At 41.0% G+C, this 26,914-nt stretch overlaps 1 protein-coding gene across 2 annotated transcripts; it reads left to right on the forward strand.

The window, feature by feature from the left end:
• Positions 1–1,948: 1,948 nt before the first annotated feature.
• Rad51 (RAD51 recombinase) lies at positions 1,949–26,430 on the forward strand. 2 transcript variants are annotated; one of them, XM_041679020.1, is made up of 10 exons: positions 1,949–2,190; positions 5,582–5,670; positions 8,726–8,863; positions 13,529–13,646; positions 16,894–16,985; positions 17,409–17,503; positions 22,261–22,374; positions 23,837–23,966; positions 24,140–24,261; positions 24,966–26,430. In XM_041679020.1, the coding sequence occupies exons 2-10, from the start codon at positions 5,584–5,586 to the stop codon at positions 25,087–25,089; spliced, it is 1,020 nt and encodes a 339-aa protein (XP_041534954.1). In that variant the 5' UTR covers positions 1,949–2,190; positions 5,582–5,583; the 3' UTR covers positions 25,090–26,430. The 2 variants fall into 2 exon arrangements, with proteins under 2 accessions (XP_041534954.1, XP_041534955.1); XM_041679021.1 differs by lacking the exon at positions 8,726–8,863.
• Positions 26,431–26,914: the final 484 nt, after the last annotated feature.

Raw genomic sequence — 26,914 nt, forward strand, 5'->3', positions numbered from 1 at the left:
ATCATCGTTTTTGTTTTGGGTTTTTTGAGACAAAGCTTCTCTGCTTAGTCTTGGGTGTCCTGGAACTCCCTCTGTAGACCAGGCTGACCTCAAATTCACAGAGATCTGCCTGCCTCTGCCTCCTGAGAACTGGGATTAAAGGTGTCCGCCACCACTGTCCCGTCCCCATCATCTTCTTTTGAAGTAAATTGGTGCTATCAGAAGCAGATGTGTGTCACTGTCATGAAAATCTTAGGTTATTAAACATACTAAATGTCAAATTATGTAGGTCTCTGAAGTGTTTGAAGACCATCAGGCTATGTAAATATATCTGTTTAACCTTGACCTAATATGACTACAAGTTTATAAATGACTAACTTCTAACCTGTATTTTTTTTTTCGAGACAGGGTTTCTCTGTGGCTTTGGAGCCTGTCCTGGAACTAGCTCTTGTAGTCCAGGCTGGCCTCAAACTCACAGAGATCCCCCTGCTTCTGCCTCCCGAGTGCTGGGATTAAAGGCATGTGTCACCACCGCCCGGCTATTGTATTTTTTTAATTATGCATTACATTTTAAATGAGCTGTATAATACCCAAACAAGAATAAAAACATACATACAGCATAACACAATTGACCTTAAATTTGTAGCAATAAATCCAAATCCATATCAATCTAAAATATTTTGAGATTAATAGATTTTGTATTAAATAATCTACACTTGTATTTCATCATTTCTATATCATATCCCCCTCTTCCTTTGGAAAGAGATCTTTGAATTTAGCTCTTTCGTCTAGTTTTTTTCCTGACTATGACCAATAACAACTTGTAACCAACCCCCTTGAAATGATGACAAACATGCATAATCCAACTTTTGGGAATGCAGCCGTTGTTTTCTCTAGACTGCTTCCTATTGTCTGAGGGCAACGGCATATTTAGCATGCAGCTATGTTGAAGTGCATGTCTAGCATGCCTGCAGCTCTGGGTTCAATCCTAGTACAGAATATAGTGGTGGATCACTCCTGCAATCCCAGCACAGAAAACCAATACGGGGGAAGGATTAAGGTCATTCTCGGGTACAAAGAGTATGAGGTCAGGCTGGGGTATATCAAATCCTGTCTCAAAGCACACAGATAAAACACACAGACAAAATAAAACGGTGAAGTTACAGCTCCTGACAAACTGCACAAACGTTTACTTTCAATTCTTAGCCTTTTCTGGAGTTCTAGTAAACACAACTACAGAGTGAGGGTTTTTTTTTTCATTTTATTTTTGGTAGTTTTATAAATGTTTTTAACTTATTTAAATTATATCCAACCGCCAACCAAATACTTTTTTTTAAAGATTTATTTATTTATTATGTATACAGCGTTCTGCCTGCATGTATACTTGCATGCCAGAAGAGGGCACCAGATCTCATCATAGAAGGTTGTGAACCACCATGTGGTTGCTGAGAATAAAGTTCAGGTTCTCTGTAAGAGCAACCAGTGCTCTTAAATTCTGAGCCACCTCTCCAGCCCCAAATACTTTCTTTTTTAATAACACGCTGAGTGCCACACTGATTTGCTAGTCGCTGGTTTTGTTCGCTGCTTTTATTCTTTTATTCCGGCTTATTCACCTCTTCACCCACAGGGACTTGTAAAACATGTAGATCCCAAAAGCACCCCGATTAGTCGGCAGTCTGACAACACTGTACACCACCAAGACCTGAGCAGGAATTTTTACTAAGCAGCGTCCGCAGCAGTGCATGCTGGGTGATGTAGTCCTAGGTCGATCACATCGCCCCTGGGGACGTGTAGTCCTCAGTCAGGTAACGAGAAGGTTGAGACAGAACCGTCCTAGAGGAAAGCAAAAGTGACCTACAGCACCACTCAGCTTCAAAGTCGTCGGGCCGTCTGTCAGGCTCTCAGCGGAAGAGGCTATAGGCGGGTCTGAGAAAGGCGTGATGACGTAGCAGGATGCGGGCGTGACGGCCCGTGAGGCTTTGGCGGGATTTCTAAAAGTCGCGCGGCGCTGGGCGGAGTGCGCGCTGACGGGGTCCGAGGCAGAGCTGTGGTGTCCCCAGTAGCGCGGCGGGGAAGGCTGAAATTTGCTCCTGTTCTTCACAGAAGACCGACAGAGGAGCTGCGACGGGGTTCGAGGCGGGGTCGGGGGTTCTTGGGGCGTTTGCAGAGCCGGCCGCCGGAAGGAGCGCGCGGCTCAAGCCTGCGGGACGGGTGAGTGTGAGCGCGGGCCGACCCCTCCTCGGCCGCTCGGGTTCGTCAGCCGGTGGCCAGTTTTCCCACAGTTAGCTTTGGGGTCCCCTCTGCCCTGAGAAAGGCGAGCTTGGCGGCGCTGGGTCCCTACTTGGGACCAACCGGCCGACACTAACCGACCCACTGAGTTCGTTGTCGGGAAAACCGAACCCTACTTGACGCTTTCGTTTTGAGACCCGGGCTCGCGCCCTCCTCCTGTCGGGGTTCGAACTCCTGCCTCAATCTTCCAAATGCTGGAATTACAGACTTTCACGTTCATTTTTGTGGGCCCGCGGCAGGAAGCCGAGAGCCAGAGAGAAGTGCGCACAGCTGTTAAATAATAGGGCCAAGGCCAACAGATTATTGGTTGCTGGGTTTTGTTTTTGTTTTCTTTTAAAGTGGAGCGTGGTGGTTGGTGCCGGTGATTTTTTTTTTTTTTTTTTTTTGGGAGACTGAGGTAGGAGTTCAGAGATTGTGTAAACAACAAAGTAAAAACCAGTAAAGTGCAACACAAATTTCTAAAGAGAATCCTGCCTTGCTGACTCATCTCTCCTAGAATCCTAGCATTTGAGGGGCTAGGCAGGAAGATGGCAGTTTCAAGGCCAACCTGAACTACTATGGAAGAGCTTGTCTCAGGAAGAGAGTGAAGTAGGGGGACTGGAGAAATGACGCAGCCGATAAGAGCTCTTGTTGCAAAGGACCCGAGTTCAGTTCCTCACACCCACATGAACCACCTATGTGCAGTTTCTGGGGGTCCAGTGCTGTCTAATGACCTCCACAGACACCAGGCGTGCTTGTGGTACCCATACATATATGCAGGCAAAAGACTCATGCACAAAAAAATAAGTCTAAAAAGAACTTTCAAAAGTAGCAATAAAGTGAAGTATAAAATACAAAAACCACAGTGAGTACATACATGAATTATTACGAAATGAATGCGTCTGTGTAATACCAATGTTGTCATCAGCCTAAAGACCTCTGTTATCCTTCCTTGTCTAATATTTTCCCCTCACCCTAATTGCTAAACAGTGATTTCTAATACTGCTCACTAACGGGGCCCCTTTTGACAAGACATTGTTTAGGCAGAGTCTGACTTTGTAAACCAGTCTGAACTTAGGATCCTACTGCTTACTGTCTCTGCCTCCTAGAGTGCCACCGTGCCGGCCATTTTTTGCTTTTATTTTTTTTAAAATACTTTTTTGTTTTTTAAGACTTACTTTATGTATATGGTGATCTATCTGCATGTATGCCAGAAGGCATCAGATCACATAGACTGTGAGCTACCATGTAGTTGCTAGGAATTGAACTCAGGACCTCTCGCAGAGTTGCCAGTGCTCTTAACCACTGAGACAGCTCTCCAGCCCTTTTATTTTTGTTTTTGGATCTTAGCCCAGGCTAAGGTTGAACTCAGTTTCCTGATTTTGTTTCCCTAGTGCTTCCCTAGTCTGTTTTTAAGCTTCATGTAAATATACCAGTAGTAGTGAATGTTTGATTGTTCCCACAAGTGCTTGCCAACACTTGCTGTTTTATGATGGGTATTTAGTAATATTTTACGAACTTTGGAGTGGGTGTGGAGGCTTCTGTTTGAGACAGCTTTATTATGCAGCCCAGCCTGTTCCTGAATTTGGAGCAGTCTTCCTGCCTCAGCCTCCTAAGTGTTAGGGCAGGCATGAGCCACCATACCAGGCTTTTTTTCCCCCTCCTCTTGTGGTTCTAATTTTCTTGGTTACTGATAAGATTTCATGTTTGCTCATGTTTTTTGTTCTATTTTGTTTTTGTTGTTGTTTTTTTTTTTTTTTCAAGACAAGATTTCTCTGTAGCTTTTTGGTGCCTGTCCTGGAACTAGCTCTTGTAGACCAGGCTGGCCTTGAATTCACAGAGATCCGCCTGCCTCTGCCTCCCAAGTGCTGGGATTGAAGGCCTGCGCCACCACCGCCCGGCTTGCTCATTTTTTTTTTGTTGTGGAGATACCTTCCTCTTTAATTATCTAATCTTTGTTGTCTTTCTGTTTCTTATTTGAAACAGAATAAACAGTTCTTTATGTTTGTATTTTGATTACCCACCTCTGATTGTATGTGGCAAATATTTTTTCTAGTTTTATGATTTGATTCTTCATGTTCATTTTTTTCTTTGTTTTTTTTTTTTTTTTGAGACAGGGTTTCTCTGTAGCTTTGGAGCCTGTCCTGGAACTAGCTCTTGTAGACCAGGATGGCCTCGAACTCACAGAGATCCGCTTGGCTCTGCCTCCCAAGTGCTGGGATTAAAGGGGTGCACCACCACTGCCCGGCCAATTCTTCATGTTCTTGATGTCTTTGGTGGCTTGAAGTTTTGTTGATTGATTGATTGATTGATTGAGACAGGGTTTTAGGTAGTCCAAGCTAACTTCAACCTTGAATGACCTTGAATTTCTAATCTTCCTGCCTGTTTCCTAAATGCTGGGATTACAGACGTGCCTACCTTGCCTGGTTTTATGCAGTGCCTGGCATGACAGGCAAAGGCTACCAATTGATCTTCATCCCAAGGCTTATTAAAAGTTATAAATTTAAGTGTAGTCAGAGCTAAGGGCTTATTTCAGTAGTTATTTAACCTGTTTAAGGACCTGAATTCCATCTTCAGTGCTGAAAATAAAATAATATAGTCAGATTTTATTTGCTTTGTGGTGCTGAGAGTTCAACTCAGTGTCTCTTTCTCCTAGACAAGGACTTGCCCTGTTTCCAGCCTGTGTTTTCCTATTAGATTATTGTTTTGTGTGTTCTAAGAACATAAAAATATTCTGGACTGGGGAGATGACTCAGTTTTTGAAAGCACTGGCTGCTTTTCCAAAGGACCCAGGTTCGGTTCCCAGCTCACAGATGTCTGTAACTCCAGATCTTGGATCTGACACCCTCACACAGACATACAGATAGACAAAACAGCAGTGCACTTGAAAATAAATAATAGTAAAAAAGAAAAAAATTCTGTGTTTTGAAATTTTACTATGTAATATGGGAAGTCTTGAGACTTGCTGCCTTGTAAAAATACCTTTTTTTTTTTTAATGAAAGATCTGTTTGAATAAACTATCGTTAGCTACACACAGCCCGCAGCTGTTTTTCTGTGTATGAATGCTTTGCCTCTATGTAAGCATAGCACTCCTGTGCTGTGCATGCGTAGTCTCAAGAGGGTGTTGGGTCTCTTGGAGTGATAGACAGGAATTTTCTTGTGGTGCTGAGACCTGAACCTGGATGCTGTTCAAAAGAAACAGTTGTGCTTAACCTGTGGATAGAGAGGGCCAGCTGTAATTCTTCAAAGGTTTGTTGGAAAACTAAACTTGCAGTTTGTTATGACTCCATCTCTCTAGTGTTCGTTCATACTGGTGCCTATCTGTATTTTTAGTAATGGCTATGCAGATGCAGCTTGACGCAAATGCAGATACTTCAGTGGAAGAAGAAAGCTTTGGTCCACAACCTATTTCACGACTAGAGGTATGTTCTTAGTTGCTAAGTATTTACTTACGGTGCTGTCATACAGTCTTCTATGTAAGCCGGGCGGTGGTGGTGCACGCCTTTAATCCCAGCACTCGGGAGGCAGAGGCAGGCGGATCTCTGTGAGTTCGAGACCAGCCTGGTCTACAAGAGCTAGTTCCAGGACAGGCTCCAAAACCACAGAGAAACCCTGTCTCGAAGGAAAAAAAAAAAACAACAAAACAGTCTTCTATGTAATGGAACAAATTAAGCTTTACAGAAATTAGGTTGGGGTTTCAGGAGCTTGTCAGTTTCTACAGAAAAGCACAAAATTGTTATTAAGACTTGTAATAACAGGATTATTACAGACATATTATGACTTGTCTGGTCAAGTCTTTTGACAATTTTCTTCCTGCACTGTTTTCTCCTTAAGAGCTTAACTTTAGAAACGAAGGTCTAGTATCCCATGGTGGAATCTCAGTGCTAATTATACTAAGTGTTAAAATGCTGACGAGGGAATTAGTGGTGTGACCCAGGAATGCACACACGTGAACGTGCACATGCACATACACACACAAACACACAAAGCAGGAAGAATATTAGGCACTAAACCTATACAGTATTTCTGTGAGTTTGCAAAGGCCCCAGTGGGAAGGTATGCCTTGATCTTCTGACTTTGTTTATATAAATTTTCCAATATACCCACACTTCAAGACTTTGGAAACTGCACTTTGGAGCAGAGGCAGGCAGATCTCTGTAAGTTCAAGGCCAGCCTGATCTATAGAATGAGTTCCGGGACAGGCTTCAAAGCTACAGAGAGAAACCCTGTCTTGAAAACCAAAAAAAAAAAAGGGAAAATAAATATATAAATAAAGACTTTGGAAACTACTTAAATGAGCTGAGCTTGGTGGTACTTGCTTCTGTGATGTGGGATTCCCCTCTGTATGCTGTGATTACCATTGGTTGATGAAGAAACCGTCTTAAACCTGTGATAGGGTAGAGTAGAGCTGGGGAGTGGAGACAGATGAACTAAACTGAATGCTGGAAGAAAGGCAGAGTCAGGGAGAAGCCATGGAGCTGCAGCCAGAGATAGATAAGCTGGAACCTTCCCTGTATGCCACAAACCTCATGGTAAAATATAAAATAATGGAAATGGGCTAAATTAAGATGTAAAAGCTAGCCACTAAGCAATTAGAGCTAATAGGCCAAGCAGTGATTTAATTAATACAGTTTCTGTGTGGTTATTTCGGGAGTCTGTGTGACCTGGAAACAGACAAGCGGCTTCCTACTAGTGGAGCAGAAAAGATTCAGGAGTTCAGAGTGCTTTGCTCCTTATCAGGCTTTGGCTTCATGAGACCCTCTCTCAAACTTTGTGGCACTGCTTCTCTGTAGATCAGGCTGCTCCATGACCTCTGGATCAGTTCCTTGCTCCAGGTTCCTGTTGCTATTTGAGTTGCTGTCCTGGCTTTCTTCCACGATGAACAGTGATGTGGAGAGGTGTAAGCCAGATAAACCCTTTCCTCCCTGTGTTACTTTGGTATTGTGCTTATTACAGCATTAATAACCCTAAAATACTATATATAAATGTTTATTTATTTTTGTTTTGTTTTTTTTTTTTCGAGACAGGGTTTCTCTGTAGCTTTGGTGCCCGTCCCAGAACTAGCTCTTGTAGACCAGGCTGGCCTCGAACTTCCAGAGATCCGCCTGCCTCTGCCTCCCAATATATATAAATGTTTTCCTGCTTGTATGTATATCTATCACGTGAATGCCCAGTATTTGTTTAGGTCAGAAGAGTTGCCAGGTAGTGTGAGCCATCATGTAGGTGCTGGGAACCCAGGCTGGTCCCAAAGTCATTGTGTAGCTGAGATATATGATATCATGCCTATTTCCCATAGGCCCCCATTGGGGGATGATTTTTTTTTTTTTTAAATATTTATTTCTTATGTATACAGTGCTCTGCCTGCATGTATGCCCACTGGCCATAAGAGGGCGCCAGATCTCATTGCTGATAGTTGTGAACTATCATGTGGTTGCTGTGAATTACTATTATTATCATTATTATTATTTGGTTTTTCGAAACAGGGTTTCTCTGTAGCTTTGGTGCCTGTTCTGGAACTCACTCTGTAGACTAGGCTAGTCTTGAAACACAGAGATCCGCCTGAGCAGCCAGTGCTCTTACCTGCTGAGCCATCTCTCTAGTGTTCCATTTTCTCCATCCTAATGTCGAGCAGAGCTTTCCAGCCATTGTTCTTCCAAGATTGTTCTTCCCTTGCTATGCCAAGGTCGCTCTGACTCTGGGGCAGTCCTATCTGTTTGTTCTAGCACTGAGTGAAATAACAATTTCTGTATGCCTGATGTGGAAAGCATTAGAAAACGCTGCTTCAAAGTTGTTTTGGAGGATCAGGATACCAAAGGTCATTTCAAGTCATAGTATGAAAGGTTGGGAATTATTAGGTATTTTTTGCTTTGGTTTGGTTTTGGTTTTTTGAGATGGGGCTTCTCTGCATAGCCGTGGCTTATCTGGAACTCGCTGTGTAGACCAGGCTGGCCTGAAACTCAGATCTTCTTGCCTCTACCTCCCATGCCAATACCTCCCATGTGCTAGGATTAAAACTGTGCACCACCATGTTTTGCTACTAGTGTAATCTCAGTTTCTTCTTAACATGCATGAATATAGTGCTAGTTTAAAATTCTTATGTGTATAGTAGTATATGTGCATATGGGAGCCAGAGGTCACCTTTATTGCTCCTCAGGAGCCATCTTACCCCCCTGTTTTGGAGGGGGGAACACACATACTTTTTAGTCTACAGTTTACTGGTTAGGCTAGGCTGGCTGGCCAGTGAGTCAGGAATCCACCAATCTCAACCTCCTTGGGGTAATAGCTACCACATATCCCTATTTCACTGTCTCCTCTGCCCAAAACTAATGAAAAGGGTGATAGCTTGTTATTTAATGATTCATATATAGACAAGATTTTTAGAGGTTTTACATAATTTAGTGATCTTCAAATACCTCTCTAGCATGTACTATCTGTGTTAAGACAAGAGGCCTCAGTTCATCCATTGTTTTCTTACAGCAATGTGGCATAAATGCCAATGATGTGAAGAAATTGGAAGAGGCTGGTTTCCATACAGTGGAGGCTGTTGCTTATGCACCAAAGAAGGAACTTATAAATATTAAGGGAATTAGTGAAGCCAAAGCTGACAAAATTCTGGTGAGTCTAGCTTTGTGATGGTGGGGAAGGCAGACATGATAATGAGAATAATTAGTGCATTAACAGTATATAAATACCAGAGCCGGGATAGGGCCCCATTAAAATGTGTGTGTTTTCTATGTATGTACAGAATGTGCAGTAGGGATAGATGCACTAAAATATTAATGTCGTTATTCCCACATAGTAAGAATATGAACTGGTTATTGTTTTGGTTTGATTTTTGTCTCTGGGCTGGGAATTGAACCCAGGACTTCATGTATACTTTAAGTACATGCTCTGCTACTGATCTGTGCTCCAGCATTTATTTTCTTTCATTCTTATATTTTATTCATTTTATGTGTATGTTTTTCCTACAAGTGTCTTGTTGTAGGATAATCTTTTTGTACACTGAAGATATGTCATTAATACTGGCTTAATAAAAAGCTGAATGGCTGATAGCTAGGCAAGATTTCTAGGCACAGAGGATGCTGGGAAGAAGGGCGGAGACGCCAGGAGTCGCCAGCCGACTGAGAGGGAACAGAAATGAAGGAAAGGTAAATCCACAATTCATGTGGCAACACACAGATGAATAGAAATGTGTTAAATGAAGTTATAAGAGTTAGTTAGAAATAAGTCTCAGCTATTGGCTGAGCTTTCATAATTAATAAGTCTCTGCCATTTTTTTGTGAGCTGGTGGCCCAAAGAAAAATCCATTTACATGTATATATGCACCACATGTATGTTTTGTGTCTGCAGCAGCCAGAAGAGCATGTTTGATCCCTCTAGAACTGGAGTTACAGACATTTGTGAGCCATCATGTGGGTTTTGGGAACCAAACCTAGTCCTCTGCAAGAAGAGAAAGTACTCTTAACTGCTGAGCCATCTCCAGCCCAAGTTTTTGTTTTGTTTTGTTTTGTTTTGTTTTTTTACAATTTTCTGACATTGCTACATTTTTCACAGTAAATAGGTTTTACTTTCAAGCTCCAAAGCTATTTTATTGCATGAATATCAAAGTCCTGTATTAAGCTCCAGTGTGTATACCCCATAACTAAATTTATCATAGACGATATCTTTCTATCATTTGCTTAGGGTATTTTTGTTTGTTTGGTTGGTTTTTGGTTTATCGAAACATGGTTTCTCTCTGTAGCACTGGCTGACCTGGAACTTCTCTGGCCACCAGTGTGGCCTTGAACTCACAGAGATCCACCTGCCTCTGCCTCTAGGGTGTTGGCATTAAAGGCACGAGCTCCCACCTCCATACACCCATTTGTTTTTGTTTTTCACTATAACAAATGACAAGTGATTTTATTGAGCTGGGAATTGTGGAACACTTGAAAGGTTGAGGCATGAGGATTCCCTGGAGTTCAGATTCATTATAGACCATGTAGTTCCAGGCAAGCTTAGGCTACAGGAGACTTTATCTTAAAAAAAAAAAAAAAAAAAAACAATAGAAAATAACAACTTGGTATGGTGATACACACCTATAGCCTCAGCACTCAGGAGGGTGTGGCAGGAGAGTTGTGAGTTGGAGGGAGCTTGTAATATACAAGATCCTGCTCCAAAAGTACATAAAAATAAAAAACGCTGATGTTATTACTGTCTCAGCTGTATATAGGGTAGAAATTCAATAACCCTGTTTTAAAATAGTATTTAATGCTTTCAAACACTATCAGATGCTTTTTTAAAGGTTTTCGTTAATTGCTGCTGTTAATTGTTTAGATACCTCAGGCTGGCCTCAAATTCAAGGTAACTAAAAACAACTTTGAGCTGGTCTTGTTTCTGCCTCCCTGGTTCTGGGAGTACAGGGTACATCCTGTCTTTTTTTTTTTTTTTTTTTTTTAAAGATTTTATTTATTTATTATGTATACAGTATTCTCAGTATTCTGTCTGAAGGTATGCCTTCAGGCCAGAAGAGGGCACCAGATCTCATTGCAGATGGTTGTGAGCCACCATGTGGTTGCTGGGAATTGAACTCAGGACCTTTGGAAGAGCAGGCAGTGCTCTTAACCACTGAGCCATCTCTCCAGCCCCACATCCTGTCTTTTTTATGCAGCGCTGGAATGAGCCTTATGCATGCTAAGTGAGCACTATACATACTACTGAGCCACAAACTCATCCCATCTCTCGTATCCTTATTTTGCCTTTATAATACACTACGAAATAATGCAGAGGTATTGGAAGAGAAAAGGAAAAAGGAAATTGAAGCTGGATATTGTGGTACTGAGCCTTTAATCCCAGTACTCAGGTGGCAGAGACAGGTAGAGTTCAAGGCCAGCCAGCCTGGTCTACTTAGTGAGTTCTAGGACAGCCAGCACTACATAGTGAGCTCTTGTCTCCCTTAAAAAAAAGAGAGAGAGAGGGCTGGAGGGATGGCTCAGTGGTTAAGAGCATTGCCTGCTCTTCCAAAGGTCCTGAGTTCAATTCCCGGCAACCACATGGTGGCTCACAACCATCTGTAATGAGGTCTGGTGCCCTCTTCTGGACTGCAGACATACACACAGACAGAATATTGTATGCATAATAAATAAATAAATATTTAAAAAAGAGAGAGAGAGAGAGAGAGAAAGAAAGAAAGAAGAAAACAAAAGAAGAAAATAGAGGCAGTTGAAGACAAGCATGGTGATACACACATGTATGATTGCCCCCACTCAAGTTCATGTTTAACATTCAAATACTGTATATATACATGTATGTTTTTTCTTAAATTTTTTAAAGGTACATTTTATGTATATTAGTGTTTTTCTTGCTTGCATGTATGTACAACATGCCCATACTTGGTTCCTGCAGAGGTCAGAAGATGGCAGGCGGATAATCCCCTGACACTGGTTTGAGTCACCCAGGTGAGTGCTGGGAACTGAACCTGGTCTTCCACAAGAGCAAGTACTCTTAACTACTGAGCCAGCTCTTTATCCTGTAAATGTATAGTTAGTTGGTCGTTATTATTGTAAAGATTTATTTACTTTCATATGTTTGAGTGATTTGCGTTCATGTACTTAAGTACAATGTGTGCTTGCCTGGTGCTCCTGGAGGCCAGAAGTTGGTCCTGGGTCCCTTAAAATGAGAGTTATGGACAGTTGTGAGCCTCCATGTGGGTCTTCTGCAAGAGCAGCAAGTGCTTTTTACTACCAAACCATCTCTCTAGACACTTAGGTGTTTAGTTTTATTATATTATTATATAATATTTTATTATATATAATATTATATTTATTATATATTATATAATTATTTTATTACATTAAGACTGATTTTTCTACCTATAGTACAGTTTTTGTTACTAAGGTGAGATATAAATGTTATTTGTATATACTTAGAAAATAAATAATTGGTTATTTTTTGTTCTGCTATTACTAGATTATTTGGTTAGTCACATAAATATTAAACTTTGTAAATGTTTGTATGCTAAGCCATAACATTAAATAATCAAGTATTTAAAATTAGAAAAGGTGATGTGGCTGGAGAGATGGCTCAGTGGTTAAGAGCACTGACTGCTCTTCCAGAGGCCCCTGGTTCAATTCCCAGGACCCACATGGCAGCTAACAACTGTCTCTGACTCCAAGATCTGACACAGTCATACATGTGGGGAAAACACCAATGCAAATAAAATAAAAATAAATAATTAAAAGAAATAAAAAGTAAAAAATAATGGGACTGGAGAGATGGCTCAAAGGAGCACTGACTGCTCTTTCAGAAGTCCCAGGTTCACTTCCCAGGATCTACATGGCAACTCACAACTGTAACTCCCATTATCTGACAACCTCAAATAGACATACAGGCAGGCAAAAGACCAACACACATAAAATAAAAATAAATAATTAAGAACAGACCAGATAATGGTGGCCAACACCTTTAATCCCAGCACTCGGGAGGCCGAAGCAGGTGAATCTCTTGAGTTTGAGGCCAGCTTGGTCTATAGAGTAGGTTCCAAGACAGCCAAGACTACACAGAGAAACCCTGTCTCGAAAAACCAAAACAGAAAATGTATACCTGATAGGGATGAAGAATTAATATAAAGTGAAAAAAGTCTGGAATGGCATATGTCCTTGTTTTGCAAGGCAGAATGTTAAGGGATGACTGAACAGGAAATAAAATATAATGACATACTACACTGGGGCTGGAGAGACGGCTCAGAGGTTAAGAGCACTGACCGCTCTTCCCGAGGTCCTGAGTTCAATTCCCAGCAACCACATGGTGGCTCACAACCATCTGTAATGGGATCTGGTGCTCTCTTCTGGCCTGCAGCATACCTGCAGGCAAAACACTGTATATATAGTAAATAAAACTAAATCTTTTAAAAACAGACATATTACCTTGTCACAAAATAGATAAGTCACATATGTAGAATTTTTTTTAAGCTCCTGTGGCATTTCGTTCCTGTCATCCTAGCACACCAATGTTTTCCTGTTCTGTGCCTGGACTTGTCTTACTGTACATGTGGGTTGATCGTCCCCAATGCAAAGACAAGAGGTGAAATGTGCAGAAGTCTGAAATTTTTTTATCAAAAACCTCACACTCAAGAAGTTTCAGATTTTGGACTATTCAGTGGATTTTCAGCTGGTAAAGTCTATCCAAATACTCCAAGTCTTCTAAAGTCACAGTCCAAAGCATTTTTGGTCCCAAGTTTTCCAGTTATTGGTTTCTTTACCTGTGTTAAACATTATTGGTTTAATTTTTCTTAATGTGTTCTAGACTGAGGCAGCTAAATTAGTTCCAATGGGATTCACTACTGCAACTGAATTTCACCAAAGGCGATCAGAAATCATACAGATTACTACTGGCTCCAAAGAGCTTGACAAACTGCTTCAAGGTATAGTAATCCCTTTCCTATTTTATAAACCCTGATAAACACAGATGTGCAAACCTGAATGTTGGTGTGGAACCTGTTAGATGGGGTATGACATATAGAGAAGGGTGAACAGGAGATTTCTTCACCACCGTGACTGGCTGATTCTGCAGGTTTGCTTTTGTAAGATTTTCTTAGTTTAGGGCTTTGTTTGTTGGTTTGCTGGCTTGTGTTGACGTCTCATGTTCCGGGCTCATTTGAACATATTGTGGGTTATAGGAATGCCAGCTTTCTCACTGATGCTGTATTATATTATAGTTGAGAAAGATGGAGACACTGGAGGAGGTAGGTGAAGAGTACCTGTAGATTTCTTTGTCACCTTCCAAAAATCTAACATTATTTTAAAAATATATGGTGATGGGGCTGGAGAGATGGCTCAGTGGTTAAGAGCACTGACTGCTCTTCCAGAGGTCCTGAGTTCAATTCCCAGCAACCACATGGTGGCTCACAACCATCTGTAATGAGATCTGGTGCCCTCTTCTGGCACACAAGTATACATGGACGGAATGTTGTATATATAATAAATAAATAAATCTTTTAAAAAATATATATATATGGTGATTTAAATATTTTTTCTTATTTTGGTGACTTTAGGAGTTGAATCAGGAGCCAAGGATGTCCTTAAATTCTTGGTCTTCTTGCCCCTATTACCCAAGTACTAAAATTTGAGATTATAGGAATTAGTCATACTAGCACTGTCTTTTTTTTTTAATATTTATTTATTTATTATGTATACAATATTCTGTCTGTGTGTGTCTGCAGGCCAGAAGAGGGCACTAAATCTCATTACAGATGGTTGTGAGCCACCATGTGGTTGCTGGGAATTGAACTCATGACCTTTGGAAGAGCAGGCAATGCTCTTAACCACTGAGCCATCTCTCCAGCCCCCTAGCTCTGTCTTATAAAATACTAAAATTGCCTGTAAATTAAATAACATTTGGTTTGGTTTTGAAACATTGTCTCACTCTGTAGCTCTGGCTACAAATTAAGTAATTTAATCTTTGTTACTGTACTTAGAGAATAAGTTCCCTCTGCTTAAGGAAATAGGTATGATTGTGCATATGTTTATATATTTATTCTAATACAAGATTGAAATTTGATGACTTGTTAAATATAATGGAGGAAGACAGACCAATAGTTCTGCAAGTGGTGGTTGCCTCACAACTCCGATGACCCGAGTTAGGTCCCTTTAATCCACATAAGGAGAGAACCTTCCATGATTCCCCAGAGTTACTCTCTGTCTTCCCCATGTGAGCTGTGGCATATGCCTGCCCAGACTCACACAAATCATAACACACAGTACTAATAATAACAAAATTTTAAAAACAAAGGCAATGGTAGCGAGTGTCTTTAATCCCAGCACTTAGGCGGCAGAGAGAGTCAGATCTCTGTGAGCTCAAGGCAAGTCTGGTCTATAGTGAGTTCCAGGACAGCTAGGCCTACAAAGAGAAACACTGTCTCGAAAAGCCAAAAGAAGGAAGGAAAGAAAAATTTAAAAACAAAAAAACCCATAGGAAAGATTGAGCCCAGAGACTCAAGTCCTTTCACTGAGCTGTACTTCTCGATACAAAACATTCTTTGTTTAGCTACTACTTGGAGTATAGTTTGTTAATATTTGTCCATTGCAGAGGCTGGCCTGGAACTCACAGAAATCCCTCTGCCTCTGTTTACTGAGCATTGGGATTAAAGGCAAGTACTCCCTTGTCTGTCTGGTTTTGAACTCTAAGATCCCCTTCCCTCCAGAGCAGCCAGGGCTGAGACCCATCTCAAAACAAACAAACAAAAAAAAAACAAACCAGACAGAGGGAGTTATGGCAAGCCTGAACTACATAAAGCCCTGTCTCAGAAAAAATTAAAGATTCTTATTCCTAGTATTTATTGACTCAATTAATGGTGGAAATAATATTTCCTGGGACTGTTATTTAATGTCCTTGTGCCTGTTTTCTTCAAGATGAGAATAAGACTTTGTATCCCTTAGGCTTTTAGTTACATGAGTGATACATGTAAGTACATTGGACAAGGAGATTCACATGAAATGGTAAATATTGGATTGTTTTAAAACTGCAGAAGCAGCTTGTGGGCTTTTCATGATTGAGGGTTTTTTTTAATATTTCTTATAGTTTTTTTAAGCTTATTTTATGTGCATCGGTATAAAGGTGTCCGATCCCCTGGAATTGGATCTTCATACAGTTGTGAGCTGCCATGTGGGTGCTGGGAATTGAACCCGGTCCTCTGGAAGAGCAGTCAGTGCTCTTAACCGCTGAGCCATCTCTCCAGCCCCCATGATTGAGTTTTATAACTTGATTATGGTAACAATTATATGAAGCTATACATGGAATAAAATTGCCTAAAAACTATAGCAACATAAAAGAATACATGTATAAATGGAGACTTGAACATGCTGAGGATTTCATGAATGTCAGCTTTTGTTAGAAGTTGACCCTGAGGAGACAAGGTGATGAATGCCCAGAACCTCTTTTTTTTTCTTTTTAAAGATTTATTTACTTATACAACTTTCTGCCTCCATGTATACCCACACGCCAGAGGAGGGCGCCAGATCTCATTACAGATGGTTTGGAGCCACCGTGTGGTTGCTGGGAATTGAACTCAGGACCTCTGGAAGAGCAGACAGTGCTCTTAACCACTGAGCCATCTCTCCAGCGCCCCCCAGAACCTCTTATATATAAAATAAGCTGTAATTATTTTAAAGCAAGTGGGATTTTTGTTTATTTTTATTTTATTTTTTATGGTAATTAGGAATTGAACCCAGGGCCTTTTATGCTAAGCAAGCATTCTACCATCAAGCTACAAGGTCTTAATGTATTGTGCAGGCTGGTATTGGATTTCCTATATTTCTCAGACAGGCTTTGAACTTTTTTATTCTCCTGCTTCATCTTCCCACATAGCTGGCCTGTAGGTATGTGCTAGTGAGCCTAGCCCGCTCCCCTCCAAAATGAACAATTTACCAATTATTGAAAATGGGGGGTTTTAGCCAGGCAGTGGTGGTGCATATCTTTATTCCCAGTACTTGGGAGGCAGAGACTGGTAGATCTCTTGTGAGTTCCAGGACAGCCAGGGCCGCTACACAGAGAAACCCTGTCTTAAAAAAACAAAAGAAAAAGAAAATGGGAGTCTTTTCAGAACATCCATGTGCTCCAGGAACATAGCTTCTAAGCAGTTATTTTATGTGGGATACCTTTTACTCTCATAGGCGGTATTGAGACTGGATCTATCACAGAGATGTTTGGAGAATTCCGAACTGGGAAGACACAGATCTGTCATACATTGGCTGTAACATGCCAGGTGAGTTACTGTGGTTCAGGCTAATCAGATCAGCAGGCATTGCTTGACTTATGACATCTGCATGCATCTTTTTTTTTTGTAATTGTTATAATTTTTCATTTTTTGAGATAATATAGTGTGTATATGTTTTCAGGATTGAATTGTTGGTTTTCTTGGTTGTCTGGTTGGTGGTTGGTTAGTTAGTTTTTTTGAAACAGGGTCTCTCTGTAGCCCGGGCTGTCCTGGAACTGCACTGTAGACCAGGCTGCCCTTGAACTCACAGAGATCCTTCTTCCCTGGTGATGGGATTAAAGACTTGTCCCATCCCGGCCCAATGTGTTAAAGTATTTAACCCTTATGTGGAGTGGATTAGATTTATCATGGGGAACTTGGCGCACTGTATCAGAAGAGTGATGGTTCCCACTGTTTGTGTTTTCCCTCTAGCTTCCCATTGATCGTGGTGGTGGTGAAGGGAAGGCCATGTACATTGACACCGAGGGTACATTTAGACCAGAACGGTTGCTAGCAGTGGCTGAAAGGTAGGTCACTAAGTTAGAAGGATGTGTTTAACCTGTTACTAGAGTATTTAAGATGTTAATGTGTCTAGAAAGTGTCTCTTTGCTGTACATCCCATTTGTAATGCTCTGTAAAGTCTCTCAGACTGAATCAAAAACAAGATCCAAATATATATTGTCTACCAGAGAAACGCTTTAAAGACAGGTTGGGAATAAAAAGCCTGAAAAAGATAAACATAATCAGAAACCAAAAGAGAAATTAAAAGACTGTAGCAGCTCCCTCCCCCCCCCAAAAAAAAACTACTAAAGATGAGAAAAACTTTTTTTTAACATGTGTATTTGTATAGGCATGGACATGCCCATGCATGGTACACACGTGGAGGCCAGAGGACAACTTCCAGGAGTCAGTTCCTCCATTCACCATGTGGGTTCCAGGAATTGAGCTCAAGTTTGGTGCCAGTCTTCTGAGCCACCTCATTTGCCCAGGAAGAACATTTATAATTAAAAGATCAGTTCATCAGGAAGGCATGATAATTAATTTATGTTTCTTTTTTCTTGTTTTTTTTTAAATATTTGTTTATTTATTACGTATACAATATTCTGTGTTATGCCCGCAGCAGGCCAGAAGGGGGCACCAGACCCCATTACAGATGGTTGTGAGCCACCATGTGGTTGCTGGGAATTGAACTCAGGACCTTTGGAAGAGCAGGCAATGCTCTTAACCTCTAAGCCATCTCTCTAGCCCCTAATTTATGTTTATTATATAAGATTTATTTTTATTTTAAATGTGAGTGTTGCCTACATGTATGTCTGTGTACGGTGTGCAGGGATTACATATGGAGGCCAGAAGAGTGTGTCAGATACCCTGGAACTGGAATTATAAATGGTTGTGAGCTGGGAGTGGGGGAGGTGGTGCAAGCCTTTAATCATAGCATTTGGAGGCAGAGGCATGTGAACCTCTTTGAGTTAAAAAACAAAACAGTAAATGCTTGTGAGCGAGCCACCATGTGAGTGTTGGAAACTAAACTCAGACAGTAATCACTTTTTGTTTGGGGGTTTTTGTTTTTTTTTCAAGATGCCTTGGCTGTCCTGAAACTTGCTCTATAGAACAGACTGGCATTGAACTCATGTGGTACCCCTGCCTCTGCCTCCTGAGTGCTAGGAGTAAAGGTGTGCTCCACCACCACCTGGCATATCTGTTAATATCCAAGACTACATCACCAAATTGAAATCTGTAAATCATGTCAAAATTCTAGCAAGCTTTTTTGCAAATTGACAAACTCATAAGATTTATGTAGAAAATAGTTTCTTTTTTTTTTTTTTTTTTTTTTAGAAAATAGTTTCATTTATTTATTGTGTCTGGGAGGAAGGTGTTTTGTCTGTGCACCATAGTGCCTGGTGACTTCAGAAGCCAGAAGAAGGCACTGGATATGCAAAATTGGAATTTTGGTGTACATTATGGTTGTGAGTCATTGTATGAGTGCTGGGAATTGAACCTAGAACCTCTGGAAGAGCAGCCATCATTCTTAACTACTGAGCCATCTCCAGCCTGAGTCTTCAACTTAAAACTCATTAAAAAACTACAGTAGTCATTACAAATGATTATGACTTAAAAATAGATGTGCAGCTAGGGATATAGGTCAGAGGTAAAGTATTTGTCTAGCTTACGTGAGACCCTAGGTTTGAGTCTCATTATTGAAAAGAAAAGGTATGTGGAGGGAGAGTTACTAAACAGGCATAGTGGCAGGCCAGCCTCGTCTGAAGGCTACATAAGACCCTGTTGATTAGATAGATAGATAGATAGATAGATAGATCCGATCGATCAATCAGATCAATGGAACCGAATATAGCCACTGGATTTTTCTTTTACTTATATATTCAGTTTTGTTTTTTTGTTTGTTTGTTTTTTGTTGGGTTTTTTGTTGTTTTTTGTTTGTTTGTTTGTTTTTGTCTTTGGGGTTTTTGTTGTCATTCTTGTTGAGTTTTATTTTGAGACCAGGTAGGCCTGGCTGTCCTGGAAACTGATATGTAGACTCAAAGATCCTTTTGTTTTCCTGCCTCCTAAGCGCTGGGATTAAAGTTTTATACCACCACACCCAGCTTATGAGGATGATTTTAATTTTAAGAAGGAAGGAAGGAAGGAGGGAGGGAGGGAGGGAGGGAGGAAGGAAGGAAGAGAGAAAAGCCCCCAAAGTCTCCCAGGTAATTCTGTAAAATACTATGCAAGTGTTAGTTACACATCTTGCAGGAGCAAAGGGGTTTTATCCCTGAGAGCAAAGGGTCTCCAGAAGTTTCCTATACTTCTGGATTCTATACTTTTTTTACAAGTTCTCACTTGAAATGAAGACCCTGAGGCACAGAGGTCAAGGGATGGACATAAGAGCAGACCAAGCAATGTTCTATTTGTTCTCATTTTTTTGTCTTATAATTTAAAACATAATGTTAGGAGTGACAAAATGGTTTAGTAGGTAATGTATTTTGTGCTAAGCCTGACTACCTCAGCTCAGTCCCCAGGTCCTCCATGATAGAATGAGAAAGCAGACTCCTGTGGCTGTTCTCTGATCTCCACACATGTCATGCAGTGTGTACTTGTAGAATTTTTTTTTAATTTTTAAATTTAAATGGTATTTAAATGAAATCTAATGGGCTCTAATTCTTTGGGAGCTTGTGTTTATGGTTCTATCAAGGGTAAAAGTGGGAGAGTATTATCTTTGGGCTATAGGTCAAATAATATAATAATTAGGAGATATATTTTCTGCATTTAGATCATGACGATAAAGGAGGAAATACATATGAATTCTGCTGAGTATGATAATGTATACCTATAATCCAGTACTAGGGAGGCCTAGGCAGGGGAATCTTGAGTTCAAGATCAGGTGAAGTTATATAGTAAGATTGTCTCAAAAAAGGAAACCAGCCGGGCGGTGGTGGCGCACGCCTTTAATCCCAGCACTCGGGAGGCAGAGGCAGGCGGATCTCTGTGAGTTCGAGGCCAGCCTGGTCTACAAGAGCTAGTTCCAGGACAGGAACCAAAAGCTACGGAGAAACCCTGTCTCGAAAAATCAAAAAAAAAAAAAAAAGGAAACCAAAGCTTGATCCTAGTGGCGCACACCTTTAACCCCAGTACTCAGGAAGCAAAAGCAGGCATCTCTGAGTTCGAGGCCAGCCTGGTCTACAGAACAAGTTTCAAGACAGCCAGACTACACAGAGAAACCTTGTCTCAAAAAAAGAAAGAAAACCGGGCCGGGCGTTGGTGGCGCACGCCTTTAATCCCAGCACTCGGGAGGCAGAGGCAGGCGGATCTCTGTGAGTTCGAGACCAGCCTGGTCTACAGAGCTAGTTCCAGGACAGGCTCCAAAGCCGCAGAGAAACCCTGTCTCGAAAAACCAAAAAAAAAAAAAAAAGAAAGAAAGAAAACCAAAAAAATGGGCCTAGCATGGTGGTAGAAACCTACATTGTCCATTAAGAGAAAATGGAGGCAGGAAGATCAGGAGTTCTAGCCCATCCTCAGCTAAGGCTTAGCTTGTGCTAAGAGAATGTCTCAAACAAGGTAATTATGATAATGCACTCATAATCTATGCACACCAGAGGCAGAGAAAAAATTATTGAGTTTCAGGATACCCTGAGCTACATAAGAGTTCTAAGCAAGCCAGAGCTATATAGTTAGACCCTGTCTCAATGACAACCAAGGGCTGGGCATGTTGGTACAAGTCTTTAATTCCAGCAATTGGGAAACAGGCAGGGGACTCTGAGTTCCATGCTAGCCTTAAACATAGTGAGACCCTGTCTTAAAAATGGGGAGGGGGGTGACAAAACAACTTTTTATTTACACTTTTTCTTCTCCAGTGTTAAGAATCAAGCCAGATTTTAGAAGCGCAAAAGGAAGAGAATTACATCTATTTTAGAGGTGAGGGGAAGCTGGCAAAGAATGGTCTCTAGGCACTTATTATTCAGCTGCTCTGGAGACTGGGCCTTGAGGATCCCCAGAGCCCAGGAATTTGGGGCTAGCCAGGGAAACATAGTCATATACCCTCAAAAATTCTCAGAAAAAAATTATAGCAGGCATTTGGCTGAGTCTCATAGATGAATAATCAAACTTACTACTTTCAAAGATGGAATCTCCCCTATTATTATATATTTAATAAGAGTGAAATTGTTGGGTTTGGCATTGTGAGGCATGCCTTTCTTTAATTCTCCCACTGCAGACGTAGACAGGCTGGTGTCTGATTTCAAGGCAGCCAGGGTGACAACAGAGTGAGGAGAGAGAAGGAAAGAGACTGATTCTTACTTGAGCCACCTTGAGCACTTCTACCTTAGGTGACAATCACAAAGTTGAGAAGATATAGATCATTCTATGAAAAGAGATACATACTTTGCTGTTTCTAGATGCGAAAGAAAACAATCTTTGAGGCATAAATATGAAAGTGTCATTCATTTAACATAACTAATCTTTGAATGGATTGTTATTTTTGTTTATCCTAGTTCTCTGTAGTTCTTGGCTTTTCCAGGAGAATATTGTTACCTCATACTTGAAAATTTCTCATTGTAATTAGGAGGTCAAAAGAATAAATTTATTTTTAGGTCTTGCTTCTAGTCTAAAATAGTTGTTGCTGTCATCTCTTTAACTGGTTTGCCTGTACCTCTAATAGGAAGGAAGTCATATTTGTGGGTCTTGAAACCACTGGGAACGCTACTTCTTATCTATTTGGGTAATAGAAGTATTGGGTATTAACTTCTCACGTGCCTGAGTTCTGTCTGAAGCCTAAAAATCTCTTTTCTAGATATGGTCTCTCTGGTAGTGATGTCCTAGATAATGTAGCATATGCGCGTGGGTTCAACACAGACCACCAAACCCAGCTCCTTTATCAAGCATCAGCCATGATGGTGGAATCCAGGTATGCTTTCAATAGACATTAAATGTGTCACCACAGCCTTTTCCCTGAATCTAGGCATTTGAATATAAATAGGGACAGAGATTTAAATTTTAGGGTTTGTTTTTATATTTCTCTCTCTCTTGTGTGTGTGTGTGTGTTTGATTTGGTTTTGTTGATTTCGTTGTTGTTTGGGGGTTTTGTTTTTGTTTTTTTCAAGACAATGTTTCTCTGTAGCTCTAATTGTTTTGGAATTTGATCTGTAGACCAGGCTGGCCTTGAACTCAAAGATCTATTTGCCTCTGCCTCCCAGGTGCTGGGATTAAAGGTGTGTGCTGCCATGCCTGGGAGTGGGTGTTTTGTTTTTAGTATGTATGTATGTATGTATGTATTTTTGGAGGGGAGAGTTTTTTTATATATATTTTTTGCTCCCCCTCCCCCCCAAGACAGGGTTTCTCTGTGAAGCCCAGGCTGGCCTTGAACTAAGAGATCCACCTTCCTTCTACTTCCCAAGTGCTGGAATTAAAGGTATACACCGGTACTGCCCAGCTTTGTTTTTTTGTTTGTTTTTAATATAGTGATATATTTTTTGGTTTTATTATTAAGATTTTTTTTTTTTTACTTTTTTTTACTTTTGTGTGTTCCTGTAAATGATTGCCTCGTAGGGGCGGGTAGAGGTCAGAAGAGGACTAGAATCCCCTGGAACAGGGGTTGTAACCTCAGACCTGCTTCCACTGTAGGATGGGAAGTGTTTCTAGAAGCCTGTGGCCTCAGTAGCCTGGTTGAATACACAGCAGAGAAAAATAGAGATGCTGTCTCAAAGAGTGGAGAGTGAGAACTGACATCCAAAATTGTCCTCTAACCTGCACGTGAGCCACTTCATATGTGTGCCCACACTCACATGCAAATGTGTGCTTACACATGAACACTTAGTCACACACAAAATACACATAAAAATATTCTGGAACGAAAGGGAGCTTGGAGCTGGAAAGATGGCTCAGCTGTTCTGCTTTCAGAAGACCCAAGTTTATTTCCCAGTACCCATATGAGGTAGCTCATAATGGCCTATAACTCCAGTGACAAGTACTTTACACACATCATGATGACAATGAACTAAACCTCTGAACTGTAAGCCAGCCCCAATTAAATGTTTTCCTTTGTAAGAGTTGTCACCATGGTGTCTCGTCACAGCTATAGAAACCCTGAGACACCTGCCAAAAACAAAACAGAAGATACCCACCAAAGGGTGTCTCAGATTGGACATTTTAGAAACATTTTAATAAAACGTGTGTTTGAACTAGGAAGTCGGTGTCAATAGCTCATATATTTTATATGTGAGCTTGCACTTGGGAGACTAAGACAAGTATAATAAATTCCAGAACAGCTGGGTTACATAAATAACAAAAAGTGGAAAATATGCAATACTAGTAAAATTTTAGGGTGGTGGGGAAGAGAAGATTTTTAACAGAACTATTTTTTCTTGTAGGTATGCACTGCTTATTATAGACAGTGCTACCGCCCTCTACAGAACAGACTACTCGGGCCGAGGAGAGCTTGCAGCCAGGCAAATGCATCTGGCCAGATTTCTGAGGATGCTACTACGACTTGCTGATGAGGTAAGCTGTAGTAAAGAAACCAAGATTTCAGTGGCTACAAATTGCAGGAGCCTTCTGAGGACATTAGTACCTTGTATTATCAAAGATGAGCATTAGTTAGCCATTGATTTGTTGTGAGCGTTAATGTTTTGGTATGTCTCTGGTAACAAAACTGACATTCTTTCCCTCATCAGTTTGGTGTAGCAGTAGTAATCACCAACCAGGTAGTAGCCCAAGTGGATGGAGCAGCCATGTTTGCCGCAGATCCCAAAAAACCTATTGGAGGAAACATCATTGCCCATTCATCAACAACCAGGTAAGATGATGACAGAGGTTTTCTGGAATGGATGTCATAAACTGTGATACAGACTTCCTGACCAGGCAGTAGTGGTGCATACCTTTAATCCCAGGATTTGAGAGGCAGAGCCAGGAGGATCTCTTTTGAGTTTGAGGCCATCCTGGTCTACACAGTGAGTTCCAGGACAGCCAGGACTGTTACATAGAGAAACCCTGTCTCAAAAAAAAGAAAAAAGAAAGAAAAAAAATTTCCACTTAAACCCTATTAAAATTGTTATAGTATAAACATTTAGGAAGCCTCACTGAATTTGTTGTGTTTTGGTTGATACAACTGTTTGCAGATGGAGAGATGACTCAGTGATTATGAGCATATTCTGATCTTGTAGAGAACCTGAGTTCAGTTCCCAGCACCTCCATCAGGTGGCTCACAATCTCTTGTAACTCCAGCTCCAGGATATCCAACACCTACGTATAATTAAAGTCTCTCAATTGTGAAAAAATGCATGAATATTTGATATGCCTCCCTAATTATAAAATAATTTGCTTCTCGAGCTTTTCAATAAGGGAGTCATGGCAGAAATGAATTCCTCCAATTTAGAAGTAACCAAATACACTAAAAAAGATCCTAAAAATCCTCTTAGGAAGTTAACGCTTGTCTGAAACAGTTCTGGCATAGGAACAGAATTGCTTATAACTTGGTGTTTTTCTCTGTCTTTGGGTCAGGCTGTACCTGAGGAAAGGAAGAGGGGAGACCAGAATCTGCAAAGTCTATGACTCTCCCTGTCTTCCAGAAGCCGAAGCCATGTTTGCCATTAATGCAGATGGAGTGGGAGACGCCAAGGAGTGAATGATTGGGGCCTTTTTTTCCTGGTTAAACTTTTAAATGCTGGAAAGCTAATGAAGAGGACAGCTCCCTGGGCTTCTTCAGGCTCTTCCTGGTGTGACTGCCAAAGCATGGCTTCCGGAAAAACAATTATTGTATCAGCTTTCTCGTGGCAGAAACAGCTGGGTCAGTATTCAAACTGACCTGAACGCTCATAGAGTATAGAGTATATTAATGTCTGGTTTCTTTGGTGTTTGGAGGAGAGATAGGAAATAACAGTTTCAGTCTTAGGTTTCAAGAGAAGTAAAACTGGAAAGACCTGAGTCTCCTCTCACTTCTCAGTAATGGTAAAATAAAATGCCTGAGATGTGTAACAGTGGGAATGGGTGCTTTCTACATTCTTTTTCTGTATGTGTAAGATGCAAGCTTTAAAATTATATGCTTGAACTCTCACGTGATTTAAAACTTGTTTTGGTTAAGGAGTCTTTGCATGAGACATGCTAGACTATCAGCCCAGTGGTGCATCTTGTTCTTGAAGCATTTATCTAAATTGTTCTATTAAAAACTCAGGAGTCAGATATTGGGGTAAAACCTGATAGATCAAGAAAGAAGCAGAGGCCAGGCACGGTGTGGCTCATGCCTTTAAACCTAGCACTCGGGAGGCAAAGGCTGGGTGATCTCTGAGTTCGAGGCTAGCCTGGTCTACAGAGTGAGTTCTAGAACACAGAGAAACCCTGTCTCAAAAAAACCAAAAAAGAAAGTGGCAGAGTAACAACCAGTTGACCACACTTCCCAGATCAAAACCCATGAATCTTTCTAAGCCCCTCCCTACTACTTTCTGTGTCTGTCAATCCTGGGTCCTCCAAACTCTCTATGGCTAATTTGGTCAGCTAGTCACTGACTTCACCCTCTGGTTCAGGATTAATTTAGTGCAATCAAATATTCCATAATATGTTAAGATTTCTCTTAAGCATATTTGTTCTGTAGCTGCTAATAAAGTAGTTATGTATGGTAAGTATGCTATTTACAGGAGATGTTTTCATGCAAGCTGAGTATTGCAGAATGATCTCCATAATATCATTGGGTACCGAGTAGTGACGATCAGTTGCTATAGTTGTAAAATTTGAAAACTAAAGAAAGCCTACATTTAGATTAATCCTTTGGCACAGGAATGAGATTGCCAGGCTGATTTACTTCTGCGTCTTCTTTCCTGTGGTCTTCGTTTTTATTCTCTAAGCCTTGTGTTGCAGAGGGCTGACATTGGCCAAATGATTCTATTTTAGAAATATTTTCAGAAACTAGTTTCTGATCAGCCTCTGATCTGAGTTAGAGGGCACCCAGGACACCAGTGACACAAGGCTAGACTTTTTTTTTTTTTTTTTTTTTTTTTTTTTTTTTTTTTGGTTTTTCGAGACAGGGTTTCTCCGTAGCTTTTGGTTCCTGTCCTGGAACTAGCTCTTGTAGACCAGGCTGGCCTCGAACTCACAGAGATCCGCCTGCCTCTGCCTCCCGAGTGCTGGGATTAAAGGCGTGCGCCACCACAGCCCGGCTAAGGCTAGACTTAAACAGCTTGCCAAGAAAGGAAAAGCATGGTGAACTCCAGGGACCTGGCCCAGCACTTTTTGGTTTTTCGAGACAGGGTTTCTCTGTGGCTTTGGAGCCTGTCCTGGAACTAGCTCTTGTAGACCAGGCTGGCCTCGAACTCACAGAGATCCGCCTACCTCTGCCTGCCAAATGCTGGGATTAAAGGCGAACGCCACCACCGCCTGGCTGGCCCAGCACTTTTTTTTTTTTTTTAAAGATTTATTTATTTATTTTATGTATGAGTGCTCTATCTGCATGTACACCT

This window comes from Microtus oregoni, unplaced genomic scaffold, assembly GCF_018167655.1.
Source record: "Microtus oregoni isolate MIOR12 unplaced genomic scaffold, Mior012 000031F_ref0000149, whole genome shotgun sequence".
NCBI lineage: Eukaryota > Metazoa > Chordata > Mammalia > Rodentia > Cricetidae > Microtus > Microtus oregoni.

Excerpts from the sequence above, each read along its gene's own strand:
- Rad51 (XM_041679020.1), top strand. The coding sequence starts at position 5,584 with ATGGCTATGCAGATGCAGCTTGACGCAAATGCAGATACTTCAGTGGAA. Across the intron at positions 8,864-13,528 it reads CCAAAGCTGACAAAATTCTG|ACTGAGGCAGCTAAATTAGT; the intron begins GTGAGTCTAGCT and ends AATGTGTTCTAG. Across the intron at positions 16,986-17,408 it reads CATTGGCTGTAACATGCCAG|CTTCCCATTGATCGTGGTGG; the intron begins GTGAGTTACTGT and ends TTTTCCCTCTAG.